This window comes from Biomphalaria glabrata, chromosome 11 (assembly GCF_947242115.1).
Source record: "Biomphalaria glabrata chromosome 11, xgBioGlab47.1, whole genome shotgun sequence".
In the NCBI taxonomy this organism is placed as follows: Eukaryota; Metazoa; Mollusca; class Gastropoda; family Planorbidae; genus Biomphalaria; species Biomphalaria glabrata.
The window spans coordinates 7088024-7115896 of NC_074721.1; the positions used below are offsets into that span (position 1 = coordinate 7088024).

At 34.3% G+C, this 27873-nt stretch overlaps 1 protein-coding gene and 1 long non-coding RNA gene across 4 annotated transcripts in view; both read right to left on the reverse strand.

Annotated features, from left to right (window-relative positions):
• The window catches only part of LOC106068605 (contactin-like), a 53440-nt gene extending 36953 nt beyond the window's left edge, over positions 1 to 16487 (reverse strand). Inside the window, exons 1-6 of the mRNA XM_056003646.1 lie at positions 16321 to 16487; positions 12563 to 12630; positions 9951 to 10131; positions 3529 to 3698; positions 2371 to 2484; positions 1277 to 1454 (exon numbers count right to left, since the gene is read on the reverse strand). Coding sequence (XP_055859621.1) covers positions 1277 to 1454; positions 2371 to 2484; positions 3529 to 3698; positions 9951 to 10131; positions 12563 to 12629 — 710 coding nt within the window. The 5' untranslated portion in view covers position 12630; positions 16321 to 16487. The remainder of the gene's footprint in view (positions 1 to 1276; positions 1455 to 2370; positions 2485 to 3528; positions 3699 to 9950; positions 10132 to 12562; positions 12631 to 16320) is intronic.
• Positions 16488 to 21219: 4732 nt separating this feature from the next.
• Positions 21220 to 26430, reverse strand: LOC129928931 (uncharacterized). Of its 3 annotated transcripts, none has more exons than XR_008780434.1 (4): positions 25775 to 26430; positions 22618 to 22724; positions 22199 to 22267; positions 21220 to 21832 (listed from the first exon to the last, which is right to left on the reverse strand). It is a non-coding gene; the product is annotated as an uncharacterized LOC129928931 (long non-coding RNA). The 3 variants fall into 3 exon arrangements; XR_008780433.1 differs by lacking the exon at positions 25775 to 26430 and adding an exon at positions 24888 to 25388; XR_008780432.1 differs by lacking the exon at positions 25775 to 26430 and adding an exon at positions 24874 to 24952.
• Positions 26431 to 27873: the final 1443 nt, after the last annotated feature.

Genomic DNA, 27873 nt, shown 5'->3' on the forward strand with positions numbered 1-27873 from the left:
TGCTTTTTATTAACTAAAGATTGAAGCTGATTCAGGCTTTTTAGTCATCCCACATCATGCTCTAGACAGTCTAATGGCATGACGGGAAAAAAATATCCCAGTATTTAGATCCACGACTTGTAGTTTCGCTGAGTATTTTTATTGGTTTATAATTTTGTATATGCATTTTAATTTATTCAAAAAGACAAATGACGAAAATACAATATTTCTATTAATTACTATTTTATATAACAAAAAAAATTAATCATTAAAGAGCTTGATTTCCGAACCGAGGAGACCCGATGAAGACTGGGATTCGGAATTTCGGGATTTTTAATACGCCCCTTAGTCCAACCAACTCCAATGGGCGCATGACATTAGTTGGTCTACGGCGTTTGGTCGTTGTGCTGGTTACATGCCATTTTAGTTAACAATTATCAAATGACTTTAAAATCATCTGCCCCACAGATAACAAGGTCTGAAAGAAGTACTTACTTTTTTTTTTACATTTATTGTGTAATCCATTTTCCTCCGTCAAGTCGATTGGAGCCTACGCTCTGCGGCCCTACTATGCACTGTGAGAACAAGTCTCGAGAGCAACAAGTCTCGGACCGGAAAAGGCCCGCTGGTAGTAGTTTGGGTATCACCAATTTACGACATCTACTTTCTACTTTTTTTTTTCAATATAAAGGTTACAGGTCACAAATTTTAAAATGACTACAGTACTTCTTCCACCAATGAAACAGAAGCCTCCAATATTTCATTGCAACATCCACATTTGAAAAAACAAATACTTCTTACTTATTTTAGTTGTAACATTAGGCTCTTACACTGACTTACATTTAAGACGTGAGTTCAGAAAGGAAACATTTTATGTTATAGTCTAAGTCTACTGAGGGGTGGATGCTGGTAATCACTGCTGGATTTACCCTTTGGCAACATATTTTTTAGATTACGGCCCACACTGGCTGTAGAGGGCCGCAAAAAATGTTTTGAGGAAAAAACAAAGGAATAAAGTACTTAAAATAGGGCCCCATATCCCAAATAGCATAGGGCCTTATCAAGTATAAATTTGCTCCCGTGGGTATGTTTAAACACGAGACCGCTATGTTGACAATTCAAATGGAATACAATACGAGGAGGCTTCCCCCCCCCCCCCCCCTGAAACAAATGTTTTTTATTTTTTTTATTACTAAGTCTACATTTTGAATTGAATTGAACACGCTAAAAAAATAAATAAAGTCTACATTCTGAATAGTGAGCATAAGTTCCAGTAGTTAAAAGACTCAATACTCACTGGCTTGGAACTTCCCGGTACCAGGTATAGGTCGGCTGCGGATTTCCCTGGGCTAAGCAGTGCAGCTTGACAGATGTCATACCACTGGGTGACTGGTAGAACACGGTGTCCTGGGACTGTGAGATAATCTTTGGTCCAACTTGCCATTTGTTGTGGTCAGTTACATTGGAACCGAAAGCTGTGGTCATTATTGATGGGAACGAAAAAATTGTGGTCATAAAAAAAAAAAAAAATTGTACTGAAAGAGAATATCAGTAAAATTTTGGTTATCTATATAGAGAAGTTAGTATCGAAAAGACGATTTACTCCAAACCCTGTTTAATTTAATTTTTTCCTCAGGACAAAATAATACCTCTTATTCAAATAAGGCCTACAACATTGTTAAGGAATGTGTGCGCGTGTTTCTGATGTAACCTTGAATAAAACTACGTCATATAATTTGGTTGTAGTATAATAAGTCTTGTCTTCGAGTCCGAAGATTAATTAGGAGTGCTCTATTTCACGTGAACACGTAGTTCCAGCTGCGACCTACATATTTTGCCACATCAAGGGCAGACATAACCGTGGTCCGCCGGTGGTCTAGTTAGGTTCCCTTTTCGCTGTCTACGTCTGTCCTTGGCAGTGGATCTTGTTTTGGTCTCAAATGTGTATCCCGCGACCTTTTGTAAGAAATCTTCAGCTGTCTATGTTGTACTTGCTAAACAGATTCTGACGTAACCACAAGGAATTCTGTCGTAGTTGAGATTATGGAAAGGGGAGTGAAAGTTGAAGTAAGGAGAGACAAGCGACAGACAAGCGATTGAAGAGTGACAGACAAATGACAGAAACACGTGTAGTTTTTTTTTTGTTTTTTGTTTTTTAGAGTGAGTTGTGTTTTGTTTACATTGTTAAAGACAATAAGCAAAAATAATAAAAGAAACTTTTATATTTAAAAAAAATAGTTGATTACGGTAACTGGGAAAAAAGGGAAAAAGACTATTATTCGGACACATAGTATAGCTTTCATTGATGAGATGAATCTGAAGAGTTTCTGTTACCCAAAACTATACTACGCCCGCGACTGCCCATTGGAAATGTACTAAATTACTACTTACAGAAATCTCGATGTTGCTGGTAGAACCTCCACACATCAGTTTTGTTCATCTGGCAGATATACGCCCCTGTTTTCATCATTCTGCTCCATTCCCATTCATAAGTCTTGGATGACACTGGCGGGAATACATTTGTCAAATATCTCGATCAAAACTGTTTTCTACATCCACTTAGATCTACCTCCTTGCCTGAGTCTCGCGATTGATCGATTCACAGACCTATATGTATAGATTTTTATGTACGTAACTCTTTTTCAAGCTATAAGGGAAGTCGCCCCAATCAATCTTTTCTGTCTTAGAAAAGTAATGTTCTTTAATTTTCAAAGTTGAGAAATAATGCAAAATCATTTCTCTGACTTTTTTTTTTATATTATGCGGACTAGTGTTTCTAAACTTCTTTTCTATCAGGTAATTCTTAATTTGACTTTTGTATTTTCCAAGTATCTTCCAGCCTTCTACTTCTGGAACTTAATAAACAAATTTGCAACAGCCGAGGCATGTAGGTCATGAACGAAACTGGTCACTCGCTTCTGGTCACTCTGGTTCGCGATTGAAGTATTAAGAAGCGATCCAAAAGGATAAATGGAGGCGCGGTGGCTGAGCGGTAAAGCGCTTGGCTTCCGAACCAGGGACTGGGGTTCGAATGCTGAAGACTGGGATTTTTAATTTCGGAATCTTCGGGCACCTCTGAGTCCACCCAGCTGTAATGGGTACCTGACATTAGTTAGGGAAAAGTAAAGGCGGTTGGTCGTTGTGCTGGCCACATGACACCCTCGTTAACCGTAGGCCACAGAAACAGATGACCCTTACATCATCTGCCCTATAGACCACAAGGTCTGAAAGGAGACTTTACTTTACTTTACAAAAGGATAAATAAATTAAAACAAAACTGTATCTATGTTTACATCGAGAAACAACCAAGGAGGAATAATCCAATATAATAATACATTTCCATCAATACAAACGAACTTTAAAAAATAGTATTCTTACCTTTAACTTGAATTATTTATTTGTTATAAATCCCTGAATGGAAAGGTTCTATGCTCTTCTGTTAGAGAACTGTTTGTCCACAAAATGATCGTCGAGAGCTATGAGATAAGCAGTGTAACCGATGTGTGTGTGTGTGTGTGTGTTAAAAAATAAAAAAAACCACTCTCTTACCTGAATATTTATACACAATGACGTCATTACTGAGCTGTGTCCAGGAGTCCACTTGGGTTCTGTCTCGTGTGGCAATGTCGGGAAAAAAATCCGTTGACACACTGCTACCGTCCGAGTCCCAAACTATTAACCCTGTATCGTCTCTGTATCCACTAGTGAACCATTCACGTCTGCAAAAGGCAGGGGAGATAAAAAGTAACAAAACAAAGTCATATTCAATGGGGTAATGGGTTTCAGCTTTCATTAAAAATATTTCAATTATTTACTGTTAAAAAAGAATATTTTTTCCCCATTATTTATTTTGTAATTCTATAATCCACTAAATAAGGCTTATATCAAACACTCTGGATTCAAGTCAGTACAAGGGTCTAGGAAATATAGAGCTTAATGCCAGAGCTGCCTTAGATAATGGGAGGCTCTATGTAGAAGGAATTTGGTGGCCCTAATGAAATTTTAATATGTATATTTAAATTTCCATTCGAGAATGGAATGGGTTGCCTTAATCAACCAAGAAAACCAACGTTTTAGCGGAGCTCCAGTAATCGATTAACATGCATGACTAGACTGACACCTGAAATGAGTAGGACGTAATTATCTTCTTTTTTTTAAAGTAACGTCTGTAATATATAAGATAATATAAGACCTCATGGATAGTGAAATGGAAGCCTGGACATTAAATATGATTGGAACGATGTCGCCAAAAACTGTGGTTTCCCCATCTCCACGTAGCCAATTTGTCCTAATGAACGGCTAATTCCCTCTTAAGTCTGTGATTAACAACGTCTCCGGTTCTGCCAGGGTTTGGCACTGTCTGCTGCAAGCTTCCCTAAGGGTCAGTGGCTTCTGATTTTTCCTGATGGCTGACTCACGAGTTCTTCAGCACATGTGAGAATGGAAGAAGTATGAGGCTGAAGATCTAAGAAGAGCTACTTGTTTTCATGTCAAATGATTTTTTTAAACACATTTACTGAAGATAAATTTAAGCCATCAAAATAAATACACAATTATTTGAAATAAAAAATAAAACATTTCTGTGTTAACTATCTGTAGTCCAATGCTGCGGCAGGCTGCCTCCTACATCCTTGAGTAAAGGAAAAAGAAAAGTTCCCTTTTCAGTCCTTGCGATCTATAGGGGTCACGTGATGTTTGGATCTTTTGTTTCAATGGCCCACTATCATCAAGAAAAGATGTTGTGTTTTTCCAAGGAGAAACTAATAATTTAGGTTCAAATCCACGTAAAAGATACTGTATCCTAACGCGAACTTCATTTGCATTTATTTGTATTTAATCTAGTTTATATGTATGTGCATATTTCATTTGTCGTCAACAAAACAAAAATAAGCGACTGTATGTAGGCGAAAAATCCGGGCTCCAATGGGCCCAATCTGCTGATTATAATTGAGAAAGGGCTTTGGCCCTCTGGATGTCGGTATTGGCCAACATCGACTATAATGGACAAACTTAGATCTTTATTACGAGTTTGTGTTGTGTCCATCTCGGGATATCTTAACTTCATTGATAATCTTGCTTTTTTTTAAATTGAACTTTCCTCAGGGAACAGTACCAGAGAAAAAAAGGAGAGGCAGACAGAGGAAGCAATAGAAAGACAACATACTGGAATGAGAGGCCTTGTACATGAAGGAGATTCTAAACCAATTAGACTATGTCTGGTGCCTGAAGCGCTCCAACAGACTAATGAACTTTACTAGCATGTGAAAGTAAAGAAGGTGATATCACTATATATATCTATCTTTTATTGCCCCCCCCCCACCCCTTTTCAGTCGTAGATCGACTATGGCTCATCTCGTAGGACACTTTTGTATGTGACTGTGGAGCCCTATTATGGGGGGGGGGCACTCCCGTTTACAAATAACGAAGGTGAAGGTCGCATTCGTTCTGGTGGTAAATGAACCAGCCATGTCAACTAAAGGACTCCGAGAGCGAAAGTCACATGGGGATTTAGGGTAGTCATACAATAGGCACACTGTAGGTCATGTGCTAAAATCAAAGCGAATATGTACTAGTTTAGTTCTAGATCAGGGGTGGGCAACCTTTTCTATCATGGACCGCATTAAAAATATTATGAATGGGAGACCGCATATACATCTTGTCTTTTACATCACAACATTTCACCATTAATGTACAGTTCTAGTTAATATATATTATTTAAATGTTGTCATAATGTTCCGGAACTGTGGAACTAGCTTACTAGCTATTACTCTCATGACTGCTTTCAATTTACAGTCAGTCACCATCAACCTGTTCTTACACTTGCTTATTTCAAACAAGAAAATACTTGTTCACAGATGAAAGTGGACCCAAATAATGTGAAAGTTTACCAGCAAAGTTTTTTTACTGCGGAAATGTGGCTTCTGGCAATGACCCATAAATTTCCAATGTAAGAACTGACTTGAATTTCTCTTTCAGGTCATAATTTGTCCTGTGAAGCTGAATCAGCCTCTGCACTAAATGGTAAACTGGGGGTATTAAAAACTGGTTCCAAATAATTGACGACTTAAAATTTGCTTTAAAATTTCGCACTTTAAGAAATCCAAATAAGTCTTGCACTTTTCAACCATTTCACTAGAAACCTTTTAGCGTGTTTACACCGGAGAAAATGAAAAGCTTTGTCTGTATGTTGCACAAACATTTCATACACAAACAACTCATTGCATTATTGATAATTGCAAACATGATGTCTGTCTTCCACTCTTCATTAGAAATATTAGTAACAAAGTCACAGTCAATGTCCTTCCAAGAACATAACAATTTCTTTCTTGAGATTCCATATTCTTCTCAATACTTTGCCCGTGTTAAATCAGTGGATACTACTGTGGTACCGAACTTGTAACTGCCTTTGGTTAAAACCCCTAATTCTGCTTTGTTTGATCTACTGAGACAATTGGATCAATATCAGCTTAGCCTATTAACAAACCTATGTTGTTTTTTTCTCAGTCAATGCACGGGGACACCAGTTGTTACACTTGCCATCTTGTTCCATGCCAACTTAACACAGTTCTTCATAGCATTGAATACAGGTTTGAGTTTGTGCCTTTGACTAAATGTTTCGACCTATAGCCAACTAGAATAATCTTCGTTTACTTTAAACTTTTTCGAATGTCATGTATGGACAATGTTTCTTTAACCCGTTCATCATAAGAATCAGAAGCTTCAATATTTTAAATATATAAAATTATTTTTGAATATATATGAATTCTTATATTTATAGTCTGCGGTTACACCTAATTTCTGTAAGTGTCAACGGGCCACGTGTGTCCAGCTACCGTAATTTACCCACCTCTGTTCTATTTGAATAGACTGCATGACTGCATCACCACATGTCGTTGTATAAAAAAATAATTTTATTTGGTAAATTGTAGATTTTATTTTTAGTGCCTAGTATGTGTAAATACAACGTATTCTTATATGCTTTTGTGTTTACGTTGCCAGACTCACAAGACAAAACATTAAGTTCCATGTTTTCACAAAGATACTGGTTAACATTGTTCAAACTTCATGATCATTTGGTTGACCAATGTTCCCTGTTGTAGATACATGTTCCTACATGATCCTTAGGTTGACCAATGTTCCCTGTTGTAGACACATGTTCCTACATGATCCTTAGGTTGACCAATGCTCCCTGTTGTAGACACATGTTTCTACATGATCCTTAGTTTGACCAATGTTCCCTGTTGTAGACACATGTTCCTACATGATCCTTAGGTTGACCAATGTTTCCTGTTGTAGACACATGTTCCTACATGATCCTTAGGTTGACCAATGTTCCCTGTTGTAGACACATGTTCCTACGTGATCCTTAGGTTGACCAATGTTCCCTGTTGTAGACACATGTTCCTACGTGATTATTAGGTTGACCAATGTTCCCTGTTGTAGACACATGTTCCTACGTGATCCTTAGGTTGACCAATGTTCCCTATTGTAGACACATGTTCCTAAGGTTGACCAATGTTCCCTGTTGTAGACACATGTTTCTACATAATCCTTATGTTGACCAATGTTCCCTGTTGTAGACACATGTTCCTACGTGATCATTAGGTTGACCAATGTTCCCTGTTGTAGACACATGTTCCTACGTGATCCTTAGGTTGACCAATGTTCCCTATTGTAGACACATGTTCCTAAGGTTGACCAATGTTCCCTGTTGTAGACACATGTTTCTACATGATCCTTATGTTGACCAATGTACCCTGTTGTAGACACATGTTCCTACATGATCCTTATGTTGACCAATGTTCCCTGTTGTAGACACATGTTCCTACATGATCCTTAGGTTGACCAATGTTCATTGTTGTAGACACATGTTCCTACACACATATACACATCCCAAACGAACAAAGCCCCTGAAATTGGGATTCTTTCGAAAAGAACTGTTTTTAGTTTCTATGAAAGTCAAAAAAAATTCCGTGTAACATAATGATAAACGTTTCTGTTAGTGTGTTTACCAACAAACAGATCAGAAAGAATTTCTATTTAAAATGTTTACATTACCAACATTATTAATTATTCTTAATAATTGGTAACATTAATTTTATCTTTAACATTGTGATTTTGTTCTGAAAACAGAAAATTATGTGCCAAACACACTTATTTTTCATTTATTTTGTTTTCAAAATGGTATATATGTATGTGCATTAAATGTGTTCTTAATTTCATATTCTGCCCTATATATCGCAAGGTCTGAAAGCGGGACTATACTTTACTTTACTTTTTAAATTTCAAATACGCTTTCACAAGACCAAAAGTTGCTGATTCATGTAGGCCTATTTATATTTAGAGCACAGTGAAGACGGTGGCGCTTTAATCATTTTTGCTCTTTGATCTAACATGACAGACGGAAAGACAGACACACTAATGCAACTTTTCCGCAGGTTGTCTTAAAAAGTGTTATGAAGATCGTTTATTTAATGATCTTATTATATTTTTTGTTATTTATTTGTGAATGTTGAATATAAGAAGCAATACCATTCTTTTACAAAGCTTATTTCAACTCACTCTGTCTGTCTGGTACAAAGTTTATATCAACTCACTCTGTCTGTCTGGTACAAAGCTTATATCAACTCACTCTGTCTGTCTGGTACAAAGTTTATATCAACTCACTCTGTCTGTCTGGTACAAAGCTTATATCAACTCACTCTGTCTGTCTGGTACAAAGCTTATATCAACTCACTCTGTCTGTCTGGTACAAAGCTTATATCAACTCACTCTGTCTGTCTGGTACAAGGCTTATATCAACTAAATCTGTCCTGTCTAGTAGCCTACAATTTTTGTAGACGTTATTTCTCCCACATCCATTTTAGGATTAAGTTGAAACTTCATATTTATTATATTTATTATTTGTTGTACCAAACCAAATATGTATTTAATCTATTCAATATGACTAATTTGTCAACCAGGCAAGCTATTTTTTTTTTGTCGTTTTATTTACATCACTGGAAAGATTTTTTTTTTCTGATTGAAAATGTTTATTTTTAGTTCATCTCGAGAATCAGAAACACATTCTAGAACCTCGCCTCTTGACAAATTCCCTCTCTTCAATGTGAGATAGCGGAACATTATTGAATTGTTCGAAAACATTCAACTGCTTCAAATACTCGCTGTCAATAAAATAAGCAAAACTAATATTTAAAAAAAAAAAATCCATTTTTATAGCGCATCTTTCATGCTTATAGCATGGTCGATGCTCTGTTGTTCAATCTGGTATCTGGAACAGCTGGGGAGGGGGTATCTTGCAGAATTTTTCGGTGCACAATTTAGGCACTCTGCAAACAGCACTGATTCACTTTTGGTGTAACAATATTCAACATTTACCAAACGATGGCAGGATAAAATTGACTTTATTACTATACTTCTATTCAACTCATAACTTCATGGAACCTGGAACCTAGACACAGATCTCGAAAACGGCTGTAACGATTTTCCTAGAAAATGGACAGTTTCTGTACATATATTGTTGAGAACAGAATGACTAGCTCGTTGGCTACACTGGGAAAACTCTAGTATGGCCATTACAATTGCTCAAAGTAAAAAAAAAATGAATAGATTTAAATTTCTCTTGCACGTAATATACGACTTTCGCATGTAGGGCTTATATTATTCAAGACATTAATTAAATTAATATTCAGGACCATGTTCCCTTTTTTAAATCTAATATTCATTACATATTAGGACCAAACTAATAACTTCATAAGATACACACCACTTGCTTATGCTTTTCTTGTTGTCATTTAGTTTAATTTATTTTTCTAATTAAAAAATTCAATCGACAACATGAGCATGCATATAGTTCAATAATCTTTTTTTTCTTCTATTTAGGTCGTATAAGTAGGCCCATATGTACCATGAAAAATTCTAGTATACTATGTATAACGGCATTAATAGCAAGAACATCTTATGTTACTGACCTTTCCGAATCGTGGGCAGTGAGCCAGCCTTGAATAAATCCATGCTCCCCAGCTGTCTTGACGGTCACAAGAGTAGAAGCGGTCATCTGACAGGATATCGCTGCTTCTTGGTATGTCCTAACAGGACCAAACACAAAACTGTAACAGTAGCCCGAGTTCTCGATCCAGGCATTAGGACACTCTGTGTAACAAACAGAGGGACACTCTCTATAGGGGATTTTCACAACAACATATAAACACAGTAATCGCCACTTTGTTAACTTTTCTATTTGTAGTGAACTTGTTAACTTTTCTATTTGTAGTGAACTTGTTAACTTTTCTATTTGTAGTGAACTTGTTAACTCTTCTATTTGTAGTGAACTTGTTAACTTTTCTATTTGTAGTGAACTTGTTAACTCTTCTATTTGTAGTGAACTTGTTAACTTTTCTATTTGTAGTGAACTTGTTAACTTTTCTATTTGTAGTGAACTTGTTAACTTTTCTATTTGTAGTGAACTTGTTAACTTTTCTATTTGTAGTGAACTTGTTAACTCTTCTATTTGTAGTGAACTTGTTAACTTTTCTATTTGTAGTGAACTTGTTAACTCTTCTATTTGTAGTGAACTTGTTAACTCTTCTATTTGTAGTGAACTTGTTAACTTTTCTATTTGTAGTGAACTTGTTAACTTTTCTATTTGTAGTGAACGGTATACGTTGTAAATACTGTACATGACAGGTTGAATGGTGTAACGTTGCAGAATGCGAATGTCGTGTCATGCTGGGTTCTTGCCTCCTGAAGTACTCTTGACACGTGACAAGACACATACTATAAACTGACCTAAGTCCGTTTCAGCAGACAAATATAAAGTTTATTTTACTACAATAGTAAATAATACTGCACTTCTTGTTAGTGCTACAAGTCAAGAAATAATAAACAATTCTATCCGCATAACAGCGGTATCAAATATATCCATTACGTTAATTACAAATCACGTCCGCATCTCAGCGGGTAACACTGTGCAGAAATATAGATTAACTAATACATGTCTCAAAAAGACCACTGGCAACAACTGCCCACAAGTTACTTTCTAACTGAAATTACTACAGACTTTCTAAGTCGCTACTGTCCCTCCTGGACCAAAATATTCTAGACTGCCTCCTACAGAGGATAACACTTTACTTGACCACCCGGTCCAAAGTATCTCACTTGACTAAACTGACTTGACTGACCTCAAAGTCAGCTTTATTCATTCTACTTCCTATTTTCTACATCAGGAATTCCATGTGTCTTTTAAGCTCTTAACATGACGTGAACTTTAAATCATGCAATGTCAACTGAGACTGTGACAAATACACAAACATAAAAAAAGAAGAGAATGAATATGGAGAAACTGGAGGCAGTATAAGAGCGTGAAGAATTAACTTCAGAAAATGAAAAGAAAAAATAAGATGATGAATTTTAAAATTAATAGCAATCAAAGTATATTGTAAATATCAAATACAATATATCAGAAATTTTATTTTACATTAAATTACAGTGCTAACTAGTGTACATAGATTATCGAATGAATTTAAAAAAAAAGCTTTGCCTATTTTCTTTACACCGGAAACACCAAGTATAGATAGCTGTTTGTAGTAACAGCTATCTGTTGTTAGTTCACATTTTTATGTGACAACTTTATTCCCAACACAAGGCTTGTGTCTCCTTAGCTAGAACTGACTCTTTATCTATCAAAACTTACAAATACAAAACACAAAACTAATAAAATACTCAGAATGGTGTACACATAAAGGCGCTATTCTGGTTTCTTTTGCTTGGACTAAGTCGTATAGGAGCTCCTTCTTCCTATAAGTCATGAAAGCGAGGAAAACGACCTGAACCCAAGAACTTCACTGACTTAGTAGAGGTAAAGTCTCAAATGACCATTCTAGAGGTAAAGTCTCAAATGACCATTCTAGAGGTAAAGTCTCAAATGACCATTCTAGAGGTAAAGTCTCAAATGACCATTCTAGAGGTAAAGTCTCAAATGACCATTCTAGAGGTAAAGTCTCAAATGACCATTCTAGAGGTAAAGTCTCAAATGACCATTCTAGAGGTAAAGTCTCAAATGACCATTCTAGAGGTAAAGTCTCAAATGACCATTCTTTAATAGAGAAGATAATTACGTCTTACGCGTATTTATGTGCTAATCTAGTCGAGAATGTTAATTCGAGACTCAAATTCTGGTTTTCCTGGTTTATTCTAGCCATGGTCTTATGGTAATAGAGTAGAAAGCATGAGAATAAATACGCCTGTAAGAAACAAACCACGCCCCCCCCCGACATAGAATCACTGCCTGCCAAGTGACATTGGGAAAATAATCATCTATAATGTCATATACGTTTGTTTCTTCTATCTGTTAATTAACATGAACGAATAATAATCAGACTCTGGATATAACTTATAAGACATGAAATCAGCTGTTTAATCTAACGCCATCTTGGTTGATAACAACAGTTACAAGGGATGTTACTCCCAAACACCGAGTGGTGCAACCTATATAAAACAAACATCAACACTATCGATTTCTTATAGTTTAATAACCTAGCTCTCTTTAAATCGTATAACAAAATTTGAATGTTGATCAACTCACCATTTATTTGTTGTGTAAAGGCGCAGATTAGAGATGTAGTCAGGATCAGAAGTACGCCCAGCCTCATCCTAAAAGTATGTCAGACATGCAGACATTAGTACAAATAGCACATTGATATATTACGATTTAATGTGGACGTTTATAAATATCCTTACAGGTTTTTTTGTAAACTTCAACATTTTGTTTAAATACAAAATAACATAAACTTAAAACAAATGATTAATTTAAGATTTATTTTCTTTCTTTCTTTTTTCAAGAGACAAATAGGTTTTGAAAAAAGTTGGTTATTAGTAACGGAGGAAATTCCAGCTACCGTCGCCTCAGCGTGGCGCCTCCGTGGAAACGTCCGCCAAGGGAGTCGAATAGGCTAAGTACGGTAGCACACATAGCTCTCAGTGGGCTACCACAGACATGGTCGAGAGATTATACATTGCACGTGGCAGGGATGTAAAAAACGATCGCTAGTCAGTCCAACCGCCCAACGCTTCGTTCACTAACGGGGGCCATACGGGTGGTGATGGACCCTCGCACGAGTTCAGTGGGACAGTATAGGTCTACGAAGGGCCCCCACGCGGCTCGGCCTCCGGCCTCGCACGAGAAGGGGAACTCGTGCTTGGCTCAAGGGGGCCGTGACCAGCGACACACCGGGTGTGAATACATGATCACTCACTTCGGATAAGGCGGGACTTCGGACAGAGGGATTGGTGAAGAGCCGATGTCTCATCCTGGCCATGGATAAAAGCCTTTCCTTGGTCAAGAGGTCCATAATACTGAACGGGACGTTCTCAGACCTTATGGTAATTTGATGCAGGTTATTAATAATCTAGTAGGATGAGCGTCTGTCATGCAATCCTAATTATGATTAAGACAAATAGTAAGTAGTTTGATACAGTCTCTTGTTGGACTATTTCAGTAGTAAAACTATGGTTCGTCTCGTAGAGTACTTTTCGATCCACACACAGCCTAGTGAAAGGGAACACCTGCTTTGGTGATAGAGTAACTAGCAATTTTTTGTTCGGCTTTTTTAAAATTTTTGAGCGGTCAATGCTTTTTCGATATCCATAAGTTTATCGCCCTCATTCTACACATAGTACAGGCTACAGCTTTTTGTTTTCCCAGTAGTCAACATCAGTATCAACTATTTTGAGGTTCCATTTCACTATATCTACATATCGGTGATGGAGCGACCAGTTTTTTTTTTGTGTCCATCGCAAGTTGTCCATAAAAGATAATTTTAGGGATAAGTTCATCCTTCATCCACTGTAGGTGACGAATCCAGCGCAGGCGGCGTTATCTGAGGAAGGTGAAGATGTTGGAGAATGCCGTTCGAACGAGTAACTCTGTGTTACATACTCTATTTACAAAGCTTATCTCAACTCACTCTGTCTGTTAACAAAAATTACGCACGTTATTTCTCTCACGCGCATTTTCGAATCAAGCTGAAACTTGCACAATTATTCATTGGCGTAGACAATATGTGGATCAATAAAAAAAAAAAAACCTAACCAATTAGTCTATAACTAATTTTAATTCATTATTTTGGTTGATACAGTCATGTTAAATTAATCCTTCAGTTTTCACAGATATTGCTAAATATGTAGGGTTTGATTCTCTTATATAATTGTTTACATTATTTCTGCCACACCCATTCTCAGATCAAGTTGAAATTTTAAACAATTATTAATTGTACCTAACTAAACACGAATCATTGAGAAAAAACAAAGATTAACCAATTAGTCATTTAGTTATTTAATTATTATTAATTATGTTGTTTAATATCAAATAAGGGAAATAACTTCTACATTATTGAAAGATATACTTGTAAGTGCTGAGTGCTCACCCTTAGCTAAGCTTTGTTAATTTTTTTTGTTATGCTTGTTTTATTTATTTATTATTTTTGCTATGTAATTATGAGGACACGTCTCGTGCAGCACAAGTGAAATGAATTTAATATTCGATCTTGATTCGTGTAGATAATCTCAAATCACTGCCGTCGATAAAAGGATAAATAGAGTACACGTAATGTTGTTTATGGAAATGTACAATATCATATAATATAGTACATATTTTTTATTATATTAAATTTAATTATAACAAATTCTAATTACATTAAATAGAAACATAGAAAACCATAAATGAAAACATTTAAATCAACCTAAAACTAATATCTCGGCATCTTACACATGTGTGAGTGCAGGTTTGTCTGTTATCTACGGTGTCAATGTGGTTGTTTTTTTCCCCCACTACAAAGAGAGGCCTGTGTATTCCTATCACCTTCTTATATGCTACTAGCGTGCTGACCCGGCCTCGTGTGACTTGTAGGATATCTCTAAGAGGGGCTTGATTAGCTAAAACGGATTTACAAACCTCGTTATGACACAGTGAAATAGATACATTGGAGAGATACCTGTTGAAATAGTGAGCCCTTTATATCACACTGGATGCACTCCTTACACCGTTAGATGATGTGACGATGCGCGAAACCACAAATCTTCACTCCTTTCGGACAGAAGCCATCATCATTTATTCTAATAGAAGTCAGTCCAATCTACTTTCAGAATGATCTCCACATTTACTTCAGAATTTACTTTTTTTTCTTTGATTCCTTCAATAAATTTCTATATAGATTGGGGTGCGGTGGCTGAGTGGTTAGGCGCTCGGCTTCCAAACCTGAGATCCTGGGTTCTAATCTCGGTGAAGACTGGGATTTTGAATATCGGGCGCCCAAGTCCACCCAGCTCTAAAGGATACCTGACTTTAGTTGGGGAAAGTAAAGACGGTTGGTCTTTGTGTTGGCCACATGACACCTTGCTTGTTAACCGTTGGCCATAGAAACATATGACCTTAACATCCTCTGCCCCATAGATCGCAAGATCTGAAAAGGAAACTTACTTATATCTGTTAGACTTGATATGACTACTAATATAACAAGTTAAGCAAAAGATAGCCCTTTGAGACTTTGCAATTTATGGTAGCCAATGTTGTCAAGGTCAACTATTTTCTATTGCCGACAGTTGATTATAGTATCACGAGGCCATCACAACGACCAACTGCGTTAATGAGTTGAGTTGAGTTAAGGGCATTCAAAAAATCCTAAAATTTGAAATAACCTAGATTCGAACTCAAAACTCCTCGGTTCGGAAACCAAGCTCTTGACTACAATAAGCCATAAGCACTAACGTGCACAATTTAAAAAAAAAAACAGCAGTTTAACCAATTAGTCATTTAATTATGGGTAATAAAATACGTTGCTTGATATCGAATAAGGGAAATAACTTCTACATTATTGAAAGATTTAATTGTCAGTGCGGAGTTCATCCCCTTTGTTAATTTTTTAATATATTTTTATTTTATTTTTAGTTTGCCTTCTAATTCCCAGGATACGTCTGATGCAGTGAAATGAATTTAATATTCGTGGATATTTAGTTATCGTCATTGGATGCTGTATTACAGAATGACTAACAACAAAATAATTTTCTCTACAAACCGATAGTCTTAAGAATAAAAAAAACAAACATCTGCTTATGTCAGAGTATTTCGTTTCAACTAATAATGTTTTCGGCAGCCAAAATTTCGCTTTTACAAACGATTTTCGCACGTAGTTTAGTATTTGACAATGATTGTATATCTTTCGAACGGTTGGAGAATTCTTCAAACGCTTTTCTATTTCTGATTTAAAAAAAACAAATTAGAAATAGCATAAACAAAATTCGTCCAATAATATCTTCAAACACGGTATGCTATTAAACAGAACTTACCTTTATTGTAATTATATCCAATGATTTTGACCTAGTATCATTTGTGTGCGTATGAGTTTTGAAAATGACAAATCTTTAAAATACTTGACATTTACTTTTTAGAAGAACGCCATTATGGCTGGTCTCCCTTGTTTTAACGGTTCAAGATGGCCGCCGCGTATGAGAGATAAAAAGTCGATCCTAATGTTTTATCATTAATATTTAGGTCACAATGATTGGGTTCTTCTCAATGGCCACACGAGAGTTTGTTTTCTTGATATTCTATTTTTAAAAAAAATATGTGTTCTTATCATCATTGTGTTAGAGGAAATAGGTCAATAGATGTGTTCAGTGAGGTGCCGTGTTTGGCGCGAAACTACGAAAAAAAAATACGTTTTTGAATCTAAGTGATGAAACAAAGTAGTCCCGTACTGGATCCGGTCATAAGAGGTAAAAACCGCCTGGCTATCTTTAAAGGTGCCACAAGTCCAAAACTACAGATGAATTTTTTGCTGAGAGCCTCTAAAGGCAGAACTGAATCCTTCTTCCAGAAACCTCCTCATCCCACTGGTCCACAAAGGAAATCGGACCACAGCGTTTTGAACAAGTCCACAAAGTTATTGTTGAAATTTTTTTTTTTTTTTTTTTACAAAGCTTTGATCAACTCATTCTGTCTGTCTGTCTGGTAAAAAGTGTGTATACAACACGTTATTTCTCCCACACCCATTCTCTGATTAAGCTTAAACTTCGCACAATCATTCATTGGCGTAGACAAGACATGAATCAGTAAAAAAAAAAGAGTAACCAATTAGACAATTGATTACTAATTACTTGTAATTAATTATTTTCTTTAATAATAACAAGGGAAAGTAATGCTTCAGTATTTACAGATATGGCTAAATTTGTTGATTTTAGTCCTCTTCAATAATTGTTAACGCTATCAAAGATAAACAGACACAAAAACTCTTTTGTTCCCCTGGCAATTACATCATTAAATAGAAACAATCTGATATAAACTATTCACATGTAAGCAATGAGTATGTCTGATGTAAATGTACATTTTTTTTTTTATAGTTATAATGTTTCATTGTTTTGTTTGGTGTAAAGCACAAATCGTAAGACAGCTTTCCTTACGGAAAATAAAGATTATTATTATAATTATTATTATTATTTCTCCCTCACGCATTCTCCGATCAAGTTAATACTTTAAACAATTATATATTGTACCTAACAAAACATGAATCAATAAATAAAGAACTCAAGTAGTCATTAATTTAGCTGGAGATTGAATAAGGGAAATAACCTAAACATTATTGGTAGATATGGTTTTAGGAACGGAGTTCTTCCTCTTTAGATCATGGAACTATACTAATGGAACACCAGCTTCGAGTTTTTTACAAAGACAAAGTGAGTCGAAGTGCCGTCGCGCATCTTTTTCGCGCACCATACCATTTTGAAAAATCGATGAGGATGCCAAAGAAGAAATTTACTCCGAGAGCCACTTGGATTGACCTTCATTGAGAGTAAAACTTCCCCACACTATATTTTATTAGATCTATAAAAACTTTATCCATTTTCTGACTATCTGATAAAATAGATACAATTTCCTTGAATAAGAGATCGTCACAAAAGTTATTTTTTTCGATCACCCTATAAAATGCCACTTATTTTCCAAAAAATAGAATCTAAATTCCGAAAATACAATCTTTCAGTGTTTCTGTGTTTGGTTTATTTACACTAAATCTGGATGAAGACCTGTCTACCGTTCCGCCAAATGCGTATTTGTTACGATATACTAAATTGCACGAAATAAAAATAGGAGGCCTAATACAGTTTTGACACTCCAAGCTACGCATTTCTAATCGTTTTTTTTTTATTATCGAAAGGACTAGGCTATAGGCATACACGTCTCGTGGGAAACAAAGAAAAAGTTAATCTTGATAATATTGTAGCCTAAATAAAATGACAAAAAAAAACAACAACAAAACAACTATAGCCTAATCTAAAATGAAATGGATCTAGAGCTAGATTTTCTTGGACGAATGATATAAAATAAGTATAAATAATAAGTCATATGAATCTGATAGATCTAAAACAAATACTGATAGAGTCATTCATTAATTATTAGAATTACTTGACTACCAACTGGGTATTTTTATTGCCAAAATACAATGTATTTTATGTGCATTTATTAAAAACAACAACCAAAAATTAAGCGTTTGACGCAACTAGATCTAATATTAGTAATATATAGATTCTAGTTCTAGATCCAGAAAGCTACTTCTCTAATTCAGTTTTGTAGTTTAATTCTAGTTAGATCTAGATGTCTAGACCACTAGATCTAAATCTAGCCAGGGTTTTTGTCATGGAATAGATTTATAAAACTTCAGCCACCTACTGATCACGATATGACAGATAGGCCTACTCTCTCTACTTCTACTACTAGACTCTACATCTAGAAGATCACTACATTTGACTAGATGATTACTAGATCACAGTAAAATTCAATGTGTACTTCCGACTTTAGCTCAACAAACAAGTCTACTCCAAAGTATAGATCTACTAGTAAAGTCACAAAGTGTAAAGGATCATTATATATTCACATAAAAAAAATTATAGGCCTAAAATGAATCGAATAATCAGTCACTAATTTGACTAATCAGTAATCTAATTTTTTTTTTTTAAATGGCAAGTGTTAATATGACTTCTGACTTGTAAACCAGTTGCAGAGATTCTAGTTTTTATATTGATGACATGTTACGATATATCAATGATATTTAGATAAACCTAGTGGAACAGACAAAAGGACCATTTAATATAAGGCAAAGAAGTAAGATGTTTATAATCCATCAAACTATGATCAAACTCACAGAGGACTTGTGTCATTTGTGACGGCATTTCATGCATTTACAGAAGCTACAAACTATTCTACAAAAATGATAGGCTTGTCTTTGATTCCGAAGACTTATGAGGAATGCTATGTTTCCAGTGGCTACTCAGCCCCAGCTGTGACCTACATATTATGCCACACTGAGCACAGGCATAACCATTGTCCACCTGTGGTAGAATCAGTTGTTTTTTTTCTTTTTGCCGTCTACCCTCTGCAATTAATTTTCATTGGTGTATACCACACCTTTGTAAGTGACCTCCAGCTGTCTCGCTCTGAAGCTGTATGCAACCAGGTGCTCTCTTATTCTATGTCAGTTAAAGCAAGTTGGCGCTTAAGCTTGTCTTTAAAGCATTTCTGTGGTACCTCTTTATGTGCATATGACATGTTAGGCAAATAGGTTTTGCCTATCGGAAGGCCATTTCGGAATATATAGGTGTTTAAAATGAAACTCCAAACATCTGGACTTCCAGTAACCAAGAAAATAAGCTTAGGATTCAAAGAGACGACACTGGCATTTCAGCTAAGACAATCAGTAAAATTAATAGCAACTTTAATTGCAGTCCACCAAACAAGATAAAAAGAAACAAGTGTGGCTTCAATAGCATTGATGATATTTAGTTTACTTTTATCTCATTTACTAGTATTACTATTTCATTGACTAAGGTTTTTTATTGTCAAATATGCATAAGTACATGTACTAGTTCCTGCAATTTGATGAAAAATAATAATTAAATTGTGTGTAGTCTATATACAAATGTTTATAAGAGATTACAGCTTAGCTTAATTTACTTAATTTCAAAACTATGATTTTGTGTTCTGACTCTACTCTAAATAAATTATATTTTATTTTAAGAATGCAAAGTTGGAAATTCTGTTCTGATGAAAAAAAAATTATTAAACTAAAGTAGATGTTTATGGTTTCTTTGTATTTATTTTTAAATTATTTATTCATTAAAAATTAATTGTTCATTAACATTTACTTGAAGTAAAGATCAAAAACACAAATTCAATTCATGCAGATCACAGCCCATCACTTAAATGTATTTACTGTCAATTCTACACACTATTCATTTCAAAATGTTGCTTTAAATTGTTATATGACACAATCAAAGTACTGGTACCTCACATTGATGTAGGCCTAAAGCACCTGAAATAATGACAAATTTTCATTCAATAACTTGTACTGTCATTTATTATCAGACGTGTTAAAACTAATGACCTGTATCATCATCATTGGCCTCCTTCAGTCGTAGAAATAGAAAGACTAAGGTTTCATCTCAGAGCACACTTCCTCATGTGGCTGTGGAGCCCTATTTCGGAGAGACACTCCCATCCACAGATAGCACAGGTTAAGGTGGTTTTTGCTTCGGTGGTAGAGGAGCTGGCCATTTTTCGGATTGTACGTTTTTCTTCCTGAGCTGAGACCTATGTACTTTCACTGTCCATAGCTTTGTTGGTCACTGTCTCTCCATCTGTTGCGGTCTAAAGCTATGTCTTCCCAATTGTCAGTATTGATGTTCACTGATTTGAGGTCACGTTTTATTACATCTATGTAATGGAAGTGGGGGCGACCAGTTTTTCTTGTGTCAGTAGTGTGTTAAAACTAATGACCTGTGTATATAATTTATTAAGCAGGAGCATCAACAAATCTTGAACAATAATTGTCTACAGAAAAACTTTATTCTTATCCAAACAATATACATTTACGATGTATTTAAGCAAGTTAATTTATATCTATACAAATCTATATGGCCTAAAGATTATAGCATATTTTGATGTGTGAATACCAAGTTACATTATTACATGAAAATAGTGTACTCATTTTAAAAATATTCTGGGTAATAAAAATAAAAAACTAATGATACAATAAAATTGAAGCATTAGTCAAAAAAAGAAAAATTTCACTCAAGATCTATGTGAACTCTGCTTGAAAATTAATTAATTAATTAATTTTGAAATTAAATGTAAAAAAAAAATTATGTTCTTTAGTCAATGGAATGATAGCAGCAATTATTTAACAATTTCATGATTATCAATTCATTTCAATATACTTATAACTGAAAAATAATTCATAAGGTTTAGATACAACCATTTGAAATAATGATTATAATTTTTTTCTTAATTCGCTTAATTCAAATCTAATATAAACAAGATTTCCTCTGTCAAGAAACTTATGAGGGAACAACATGCATGTTCTTCTCAGTAAGTTTTGCAAAGGGAATTAAGAATATTTAATTGATGTTGCTTTTTTTTTTGCCAACATTTTAAACCTTTGCACCAGGTTTTAGTTTTAAGGAGAATGCACCAAATTTTATATGTTTACTTTTGTTAGATTCTTATTTTAATTTAAAAAAAGTAAAATTTCCCTTACCACTCATCCACTGCACTCCCTCTTGTTTTAATGGGGCTCAGATTAATAGCTTTCAAGTACAATATCAAACAGATTTAAAGAAATACTAAATCCAAACCTGTTGGCTGAATGACAGGATATACATAAATATGTATACAGCTTACAGTATAATATATATATCTTAAATTAAAATTGGTCCAAGACTTTTATTTTGCAACATGATGGGATTTTCCTTTCTGGTGGTGCTATGCAGGAGTCCAAGAATCTCATCTTTTCTCATAACAGAAAGTTATCTAGTTATAAAAATAAATAAAAGGATTTAAAAAAAAAATAAAAAATATGTGTGACATATGTGTTGACCATGTTAAACGTATATACCTATGTTATTAATTATAGTTATATAATTTTGCCATTCTAAAAATAGTCTGTACCTAAAAGGAGCTACTGCATTAATGTGTATACATGGCCCTGACCTTAATAGTTATGAATTATTACTATAGGTGAAGGCAGATGTTCAGTTAATTTGATGCACATTGAACTAATCTAAAAGCAACTATAACATATATTATGATTTACATTTTCATGGAAAACTAGTTTTTCAAAAATACAAGTACTTCAGCTTATGAGAAAAGTACATGGGAAAAATTGCAGTACCTTACCTTTAAGAGGTGCAACCAATCATTGACTTTTCAGGAATGCATGCCTTTTTCTTGCATTTCCAAACATAACTGTAATTATACAATTAGGCATATTGGTTAATTTCTTTTGAAAACATTACAATTAAAAAATAATATTATTAAATTGAAAACGTTGTATCAAACATACAAATTATCAGACAATTTTGCCTAATTTCATCTAACAGTTTATTGTAAAGGAATGGCCTGCACAACAGCTAAGGTATATTAGGCATTCATGAAAGATGAATGTTCTTACGAGTGTTATAAATAAAAAAAAAAAAACTTAGAGAAAAATGTTAAATTCCATCCCAGATATTTGGATGTTGCTTGACCATGAAAATCACACAATTCATAAAACATCTATTAGATAACTAAAATAAAAATTGTATAGTAGTACTTACATTAAATATTGAATGGATGCCCAGAGAGTAGAAATAGTATAAGTATGATCCTTGAACCATTCTGGTACATCATCAGAACTGGTTGCCATGGTTCTACTTGTTAATAACTGAAACATTACAAACATTTTTTTTAATTTATAATTTATCACAGACTAGAATAGAAATGTTGCCATGAAAAATACCAATGGTTAGAATACACCTGATGCTACTTTTGTAGCCTTATTACTGGTTAAAATGCACCTAAGGTGTACCTCAAGGTACAGTCTTGGGTCCACTACTATTTTTAATTTACATAAATGATTTACCAAATTGCATTAGTTCAGGAACAAAAGTCAGATTATTTGCAGACGATTGCATAATATATAGAACAATAAAAACAACACAAGACACAGATATTTTACAAAGAGAATTAGATGAATTACAGAAATGGGAATCAAATTGGAGCATGTCTTTCCACCCAGAAAAATGTCAGTTGTTAAGAGTAACAAAAAAACTAAAACAAATTAATTCCACTTATCTTATTCATGGCAAACCAGTATCACAGACTAAAAACGCAAAATACCTAGGTGTTATAATAAATGAAAAACTATCATGGAATCCACATATTGATGAAACTACAAAAAAATCAAACAAAGCATTAGGATTTATTAAAAGAAATTTCTATAAATCAAATAAGAACATAAAACTAAAATGTTACTTAACCTTGGTTAGGCCAATAATAGAATATGCATCCTCCGTTTGGGACCCCTCAACTCAAGAAAACATTAAGAAACTGGAACAGACACAAAATAGAGCAGTGAGATTCATAACAAACGAATATTCACATTTGACTAGAGTAACACCTTTAGTAAAATCACTAAATTTAGAAAGCCTTCAGGACAGAAGGCTCAAAAGTAAAGTAGCAATCATACATAAAACACTGAACCATAATCTTCAAATACAAAAACAAAATTTAATAAAATACTCTGAAAGACACAAAGATAAAGGCACATTCCTCGTCCCATATGCTAGGACAAATTTGTACAAATACTCCTTCTTCCCTAGTGCTATTAGAGCATGGAATGGGTTGCCTGAGCTAGCCAGGAAAACCAGTGACTTGGCAGAATTTAAGTCATTGGTTAATATGCATGACTAAATGCATGACGCGTAGGACGTAATCATCTTCTTTTTTGAAGTAACGTCTGTATTATATAAGATAAGATAAGATAAACTTCATTAATTAAATCTGATAAGAAACATATGTATCACACAAGTCCAAGTTAATCAGAGTGTCAGCAAATAATTAACTAGATATGTGAGTTTTATATTAAAGTACTGAATTTCAGGGGATAGATCCAACTTGACACCACATCATTTATTATTTCATGAACTCATGGGTCTGGGTATGGCATGGAAACTAATATACATGGGGTGTAGGCAAGGCATGGATTATAAATTGTCTTGTATAGATTAGATTGGGTAAAACTGCCAATCGAAGGTAACTTTTACTGATAGATCTGGATCAATTATAAATTTATGGGACCTAGGCCTGCATAAATTTTATCTTTTATTTATATATTTTATGTACATATATAACTAGTCTAGAATCTATAATTATATCTTAATAATAATTTTTGTAGATAGATGTCATATAATATCTAACATATTAAGTATAGATCAGTAGATTTCGAATTTTAGCTAGTGGAATATTTTTATATCCTAATCTGAACTGGATCTATATATCTAGAATTTAGATCAGTAGATTTAGTATTTTAGGTAGTAAAAACTTTTATACTCTAAATCTAAACTGGATCTAGATCTAATTATTCTAGAAGCTTAGATCTAGAAGACTAGTTGTCAAGATTTGACTACACTATGGCTAATGCACTAGCTTAGTAGGCCTACTAGATAGATCAAGAGACAGAGTACTAATAGACTCGTCTTGCCTCGTTGGGCCTCTCAAATCAGCTATAGACTTTAGAGACAATTTAGGAAGGTGAATATCGATCCAATTCAAAGATCTACAATCTACATGTTAGAGTCTAGCTAGAGATGCTAGATCTAGTCTAGAAGGCTTATCAATAAAAAATAAAATCCAATCATTTCTAAAGTTTGTAAAATTATATGTAGATCTAATCTATCTATTTATAATATAATAAAAATCTGTCTACTTTTTAAATATTTAAAATGATATGGCTGGTGATATTAATTATTTTAATTGAGACATTGACATACTGTCACATACAAAGTAACAAAATAATTAAATCTTATACTTACTCATAGACTCATACCATATTGTATTAAACCTTCGAGTTTACGTTCCACTACCTTGACTTGGCTATATTGACTAAATAAAGGGCACTATGATTATAGATGTAGATTATATAATCTATGATGATGATGTTTATCAACTGGTAGATCTATAAGTAGTATCGTCACTTTAAGTATAATCAGTATAACTACTGCATTCGTTTCATTCACTGTCTGTATCAAATATCGTGTGAATGACTGAATGTGATGTGAAAGTGAAGTCTAGATTTAGAATAATTTAGATAGAATTGATAGATTATAGAATATAGATCTACTATTAAAAAGTATTAACTATACTAACTATAGTGTCTATACTATAGTATAGCCAGTATGACTCGTATGAGTATATTCATATACTGTAAAAGTGTATAATAGTAAGTATAGCTATAGACAGACTAGATCATAGATGATCGATAGATCTAGAATCTAGACTAGAGTCACTAGATTTGACTAGTCACTAGATCTATAAATATTCATATTGACAATTAATTGAATTATTAATCTCATGTATGGTCTAGATCTAGATAAAATAAATTGGATCTCATGACTGTCTATATTAGATCTATTGATTTTTTTTTTAAAACGTTAAAGTTAAATAAATCTAGACCTTAGTCTTTAACTTTAGTCTAGGGCTAGGTGTTGTAGATCTATATTATTCTAGATATTATACAAGAGATCTAGATCAATATAAGTTCGGTTTTTTAAAAATTCGCATTCGAAATTTTAAATACCCAGATTTAAGTATTTATATACCCATATTGGTAGGTCCGAGTTAATCATTTATTAGATCTATTAAAGCATGTCTATATAAAAGATTATTATTTTAAAAATATATTATTATTTAAAAGATATAGTTATGAATATTTACTTTAAAAAATTAAAGAAAATGAATTTTTCACTTTTGCCAATTAACACTCTGGCTAGCAAAAAGGATGACTCCTCAATACTGTGAAAAGACGATAACTGCATGAGTTGTTTTGGAATTGTATTTTGTAAGACTAATTTTCAAAACATATCCTTCATGAGAGAGAACGAAAAAAGGTTGTAAAAAAAAAAAGCTAACTGGACTACGCAAATAATGGACCAGCCTCTCTCTCTTGATATCTTGTTAAGAACATTGGTGACCGGGAAAAGTGGATGGTTTGGTTGCGCGGGACAGATGATAAAAATGACATGTACATAAAAAAATCCAGATTTTGTGTAAAATACCCAAATGAGGAAGTACTGGAAACACCTATTTTAATGAAGTGGCCTTAAAAAAAAAATCTTTTGTGACGATCCATTATTCAGGGAAATTGTATCTATTTTATCAGATAGTCAGAAAATGGATAAAGTTTTTACAGATCTAATAAAATATAGTGTGGGGAAGTTTTACTCTCAATGAAGGTCAATCCAAGTGGCTCTCGGAGTAAATTTCTTCTTTGGCATCCTCATCGATTTTTCAAATTGGTATGGTGCGCGAAAAAAGATGCGCGACGGCACTCTGATCATAAAATCTCGAAGCTGGTGTTCCATTAGTATAGTTCCATGTTTAGATAAACTTTGTTTATTTATTTATTTTATGCTTATTTTACGATTGTTACCCAGAGTGCCCCATGCTATACTCGTCGAAATCTTTCTAAAATTAAAAAAGTCATGAAAGAGACTCAGTTGGTGTTGTAGGTAATTCTCGCAGAAGAGTACCCTGAGGTTAGGATTAGTTCTGTTGTTCTACCACTTTGTTTAAAATCCGATTGTTCTTTTGATAGAATTTTTTCTGCTATTGGTTTTAGAGGATTCAAAATAAGTATAACATGGCTTTCTAGAGTGGCTTATGAGGCTGAGGTAATTTTTGACAGTTGCCAAATTAACTTTCTTTTTCAGGGTGATGATGAGAGATTGCGTCCAGGGCTTTGGCCATTCTCTTGATTACCATATCTTGAACATTGAGTTTATCGTGGTTTCTCCCAAAACTTGTAGAGGTTCATCTTTGTGAAGACTGTGATTTTGAATTTTGGGATACTTAGTGCGCCCCTGATTCCACCCAACTCTAATGGGTATCTGACTTAAGTTGGAGAAAGTAAAGGCGGTTGGTCGTTGTGTTGGCCACATGGCACCCTGATAATTAACCGTTGGCCAGAGAAACAGATGCCGCATAGATCGCAAGCTATATGAGATATGGAGCCTCTTGTAATCAACATAAGGCAATTTTTTAAATCTTCGAAATAATTTAAAATATCATGGGAGAGGGGGCAAAGCAAGACTAAATCTTATGTATACTGTAGGTAAAAAAAAAAAAGTTTTTACTGGGTAAAGGGAGACAACCGGTCAATTTTTAACAAAATTGAGTACTGGATTATTTGATTGCAGTTAATAGACATTTCAACATAGATACACATAACTTTACATATGGTTTCTTGACAGTGACACTGTTTTAAATTCTACAAGGGGCTTTCACTCGCGTTATTTATGGTGTACTGCGTTGTGTTTATCTAATGAACCAATATTTATAAAAAAATTTATAATCTAGTGTTGTTTTTTTTTTTTGTTTGTTTTTGTTATTTTTGTTTGTTTAACCTAGTTCTCAGTAAAAACATTTTACTATTTAGAAAATCTGATAATTAATTGAACGGTGTAGGCCTATGAGTATAACTCAGTATACTGCCTGGTCGTGCGGTTTGCGCACTGGACTGTCGTTTTGGATTTATGGTTGGTCCCTGGTTTAAACCCTGCCCGCTCCCATCGCCCGTCGTCCTGCGGGAGGTTTGGACTAGGAAGTAAACTATCTTCAACTCTGAGGGAACATCCGAAACATGTCAAACATTTTACGAACATATAATTAAATACACAATGAAAAGGTGACGCGACGTGGTTGATTTTTTTTTTCAAGGACAAAATAATGCTTATTTGCATTATTATTATGATGCCTTTTTGGCACTACCAGGACTTTGCGATCTTTAGGACAAATTCTTATAAGTGCTTCTTTTT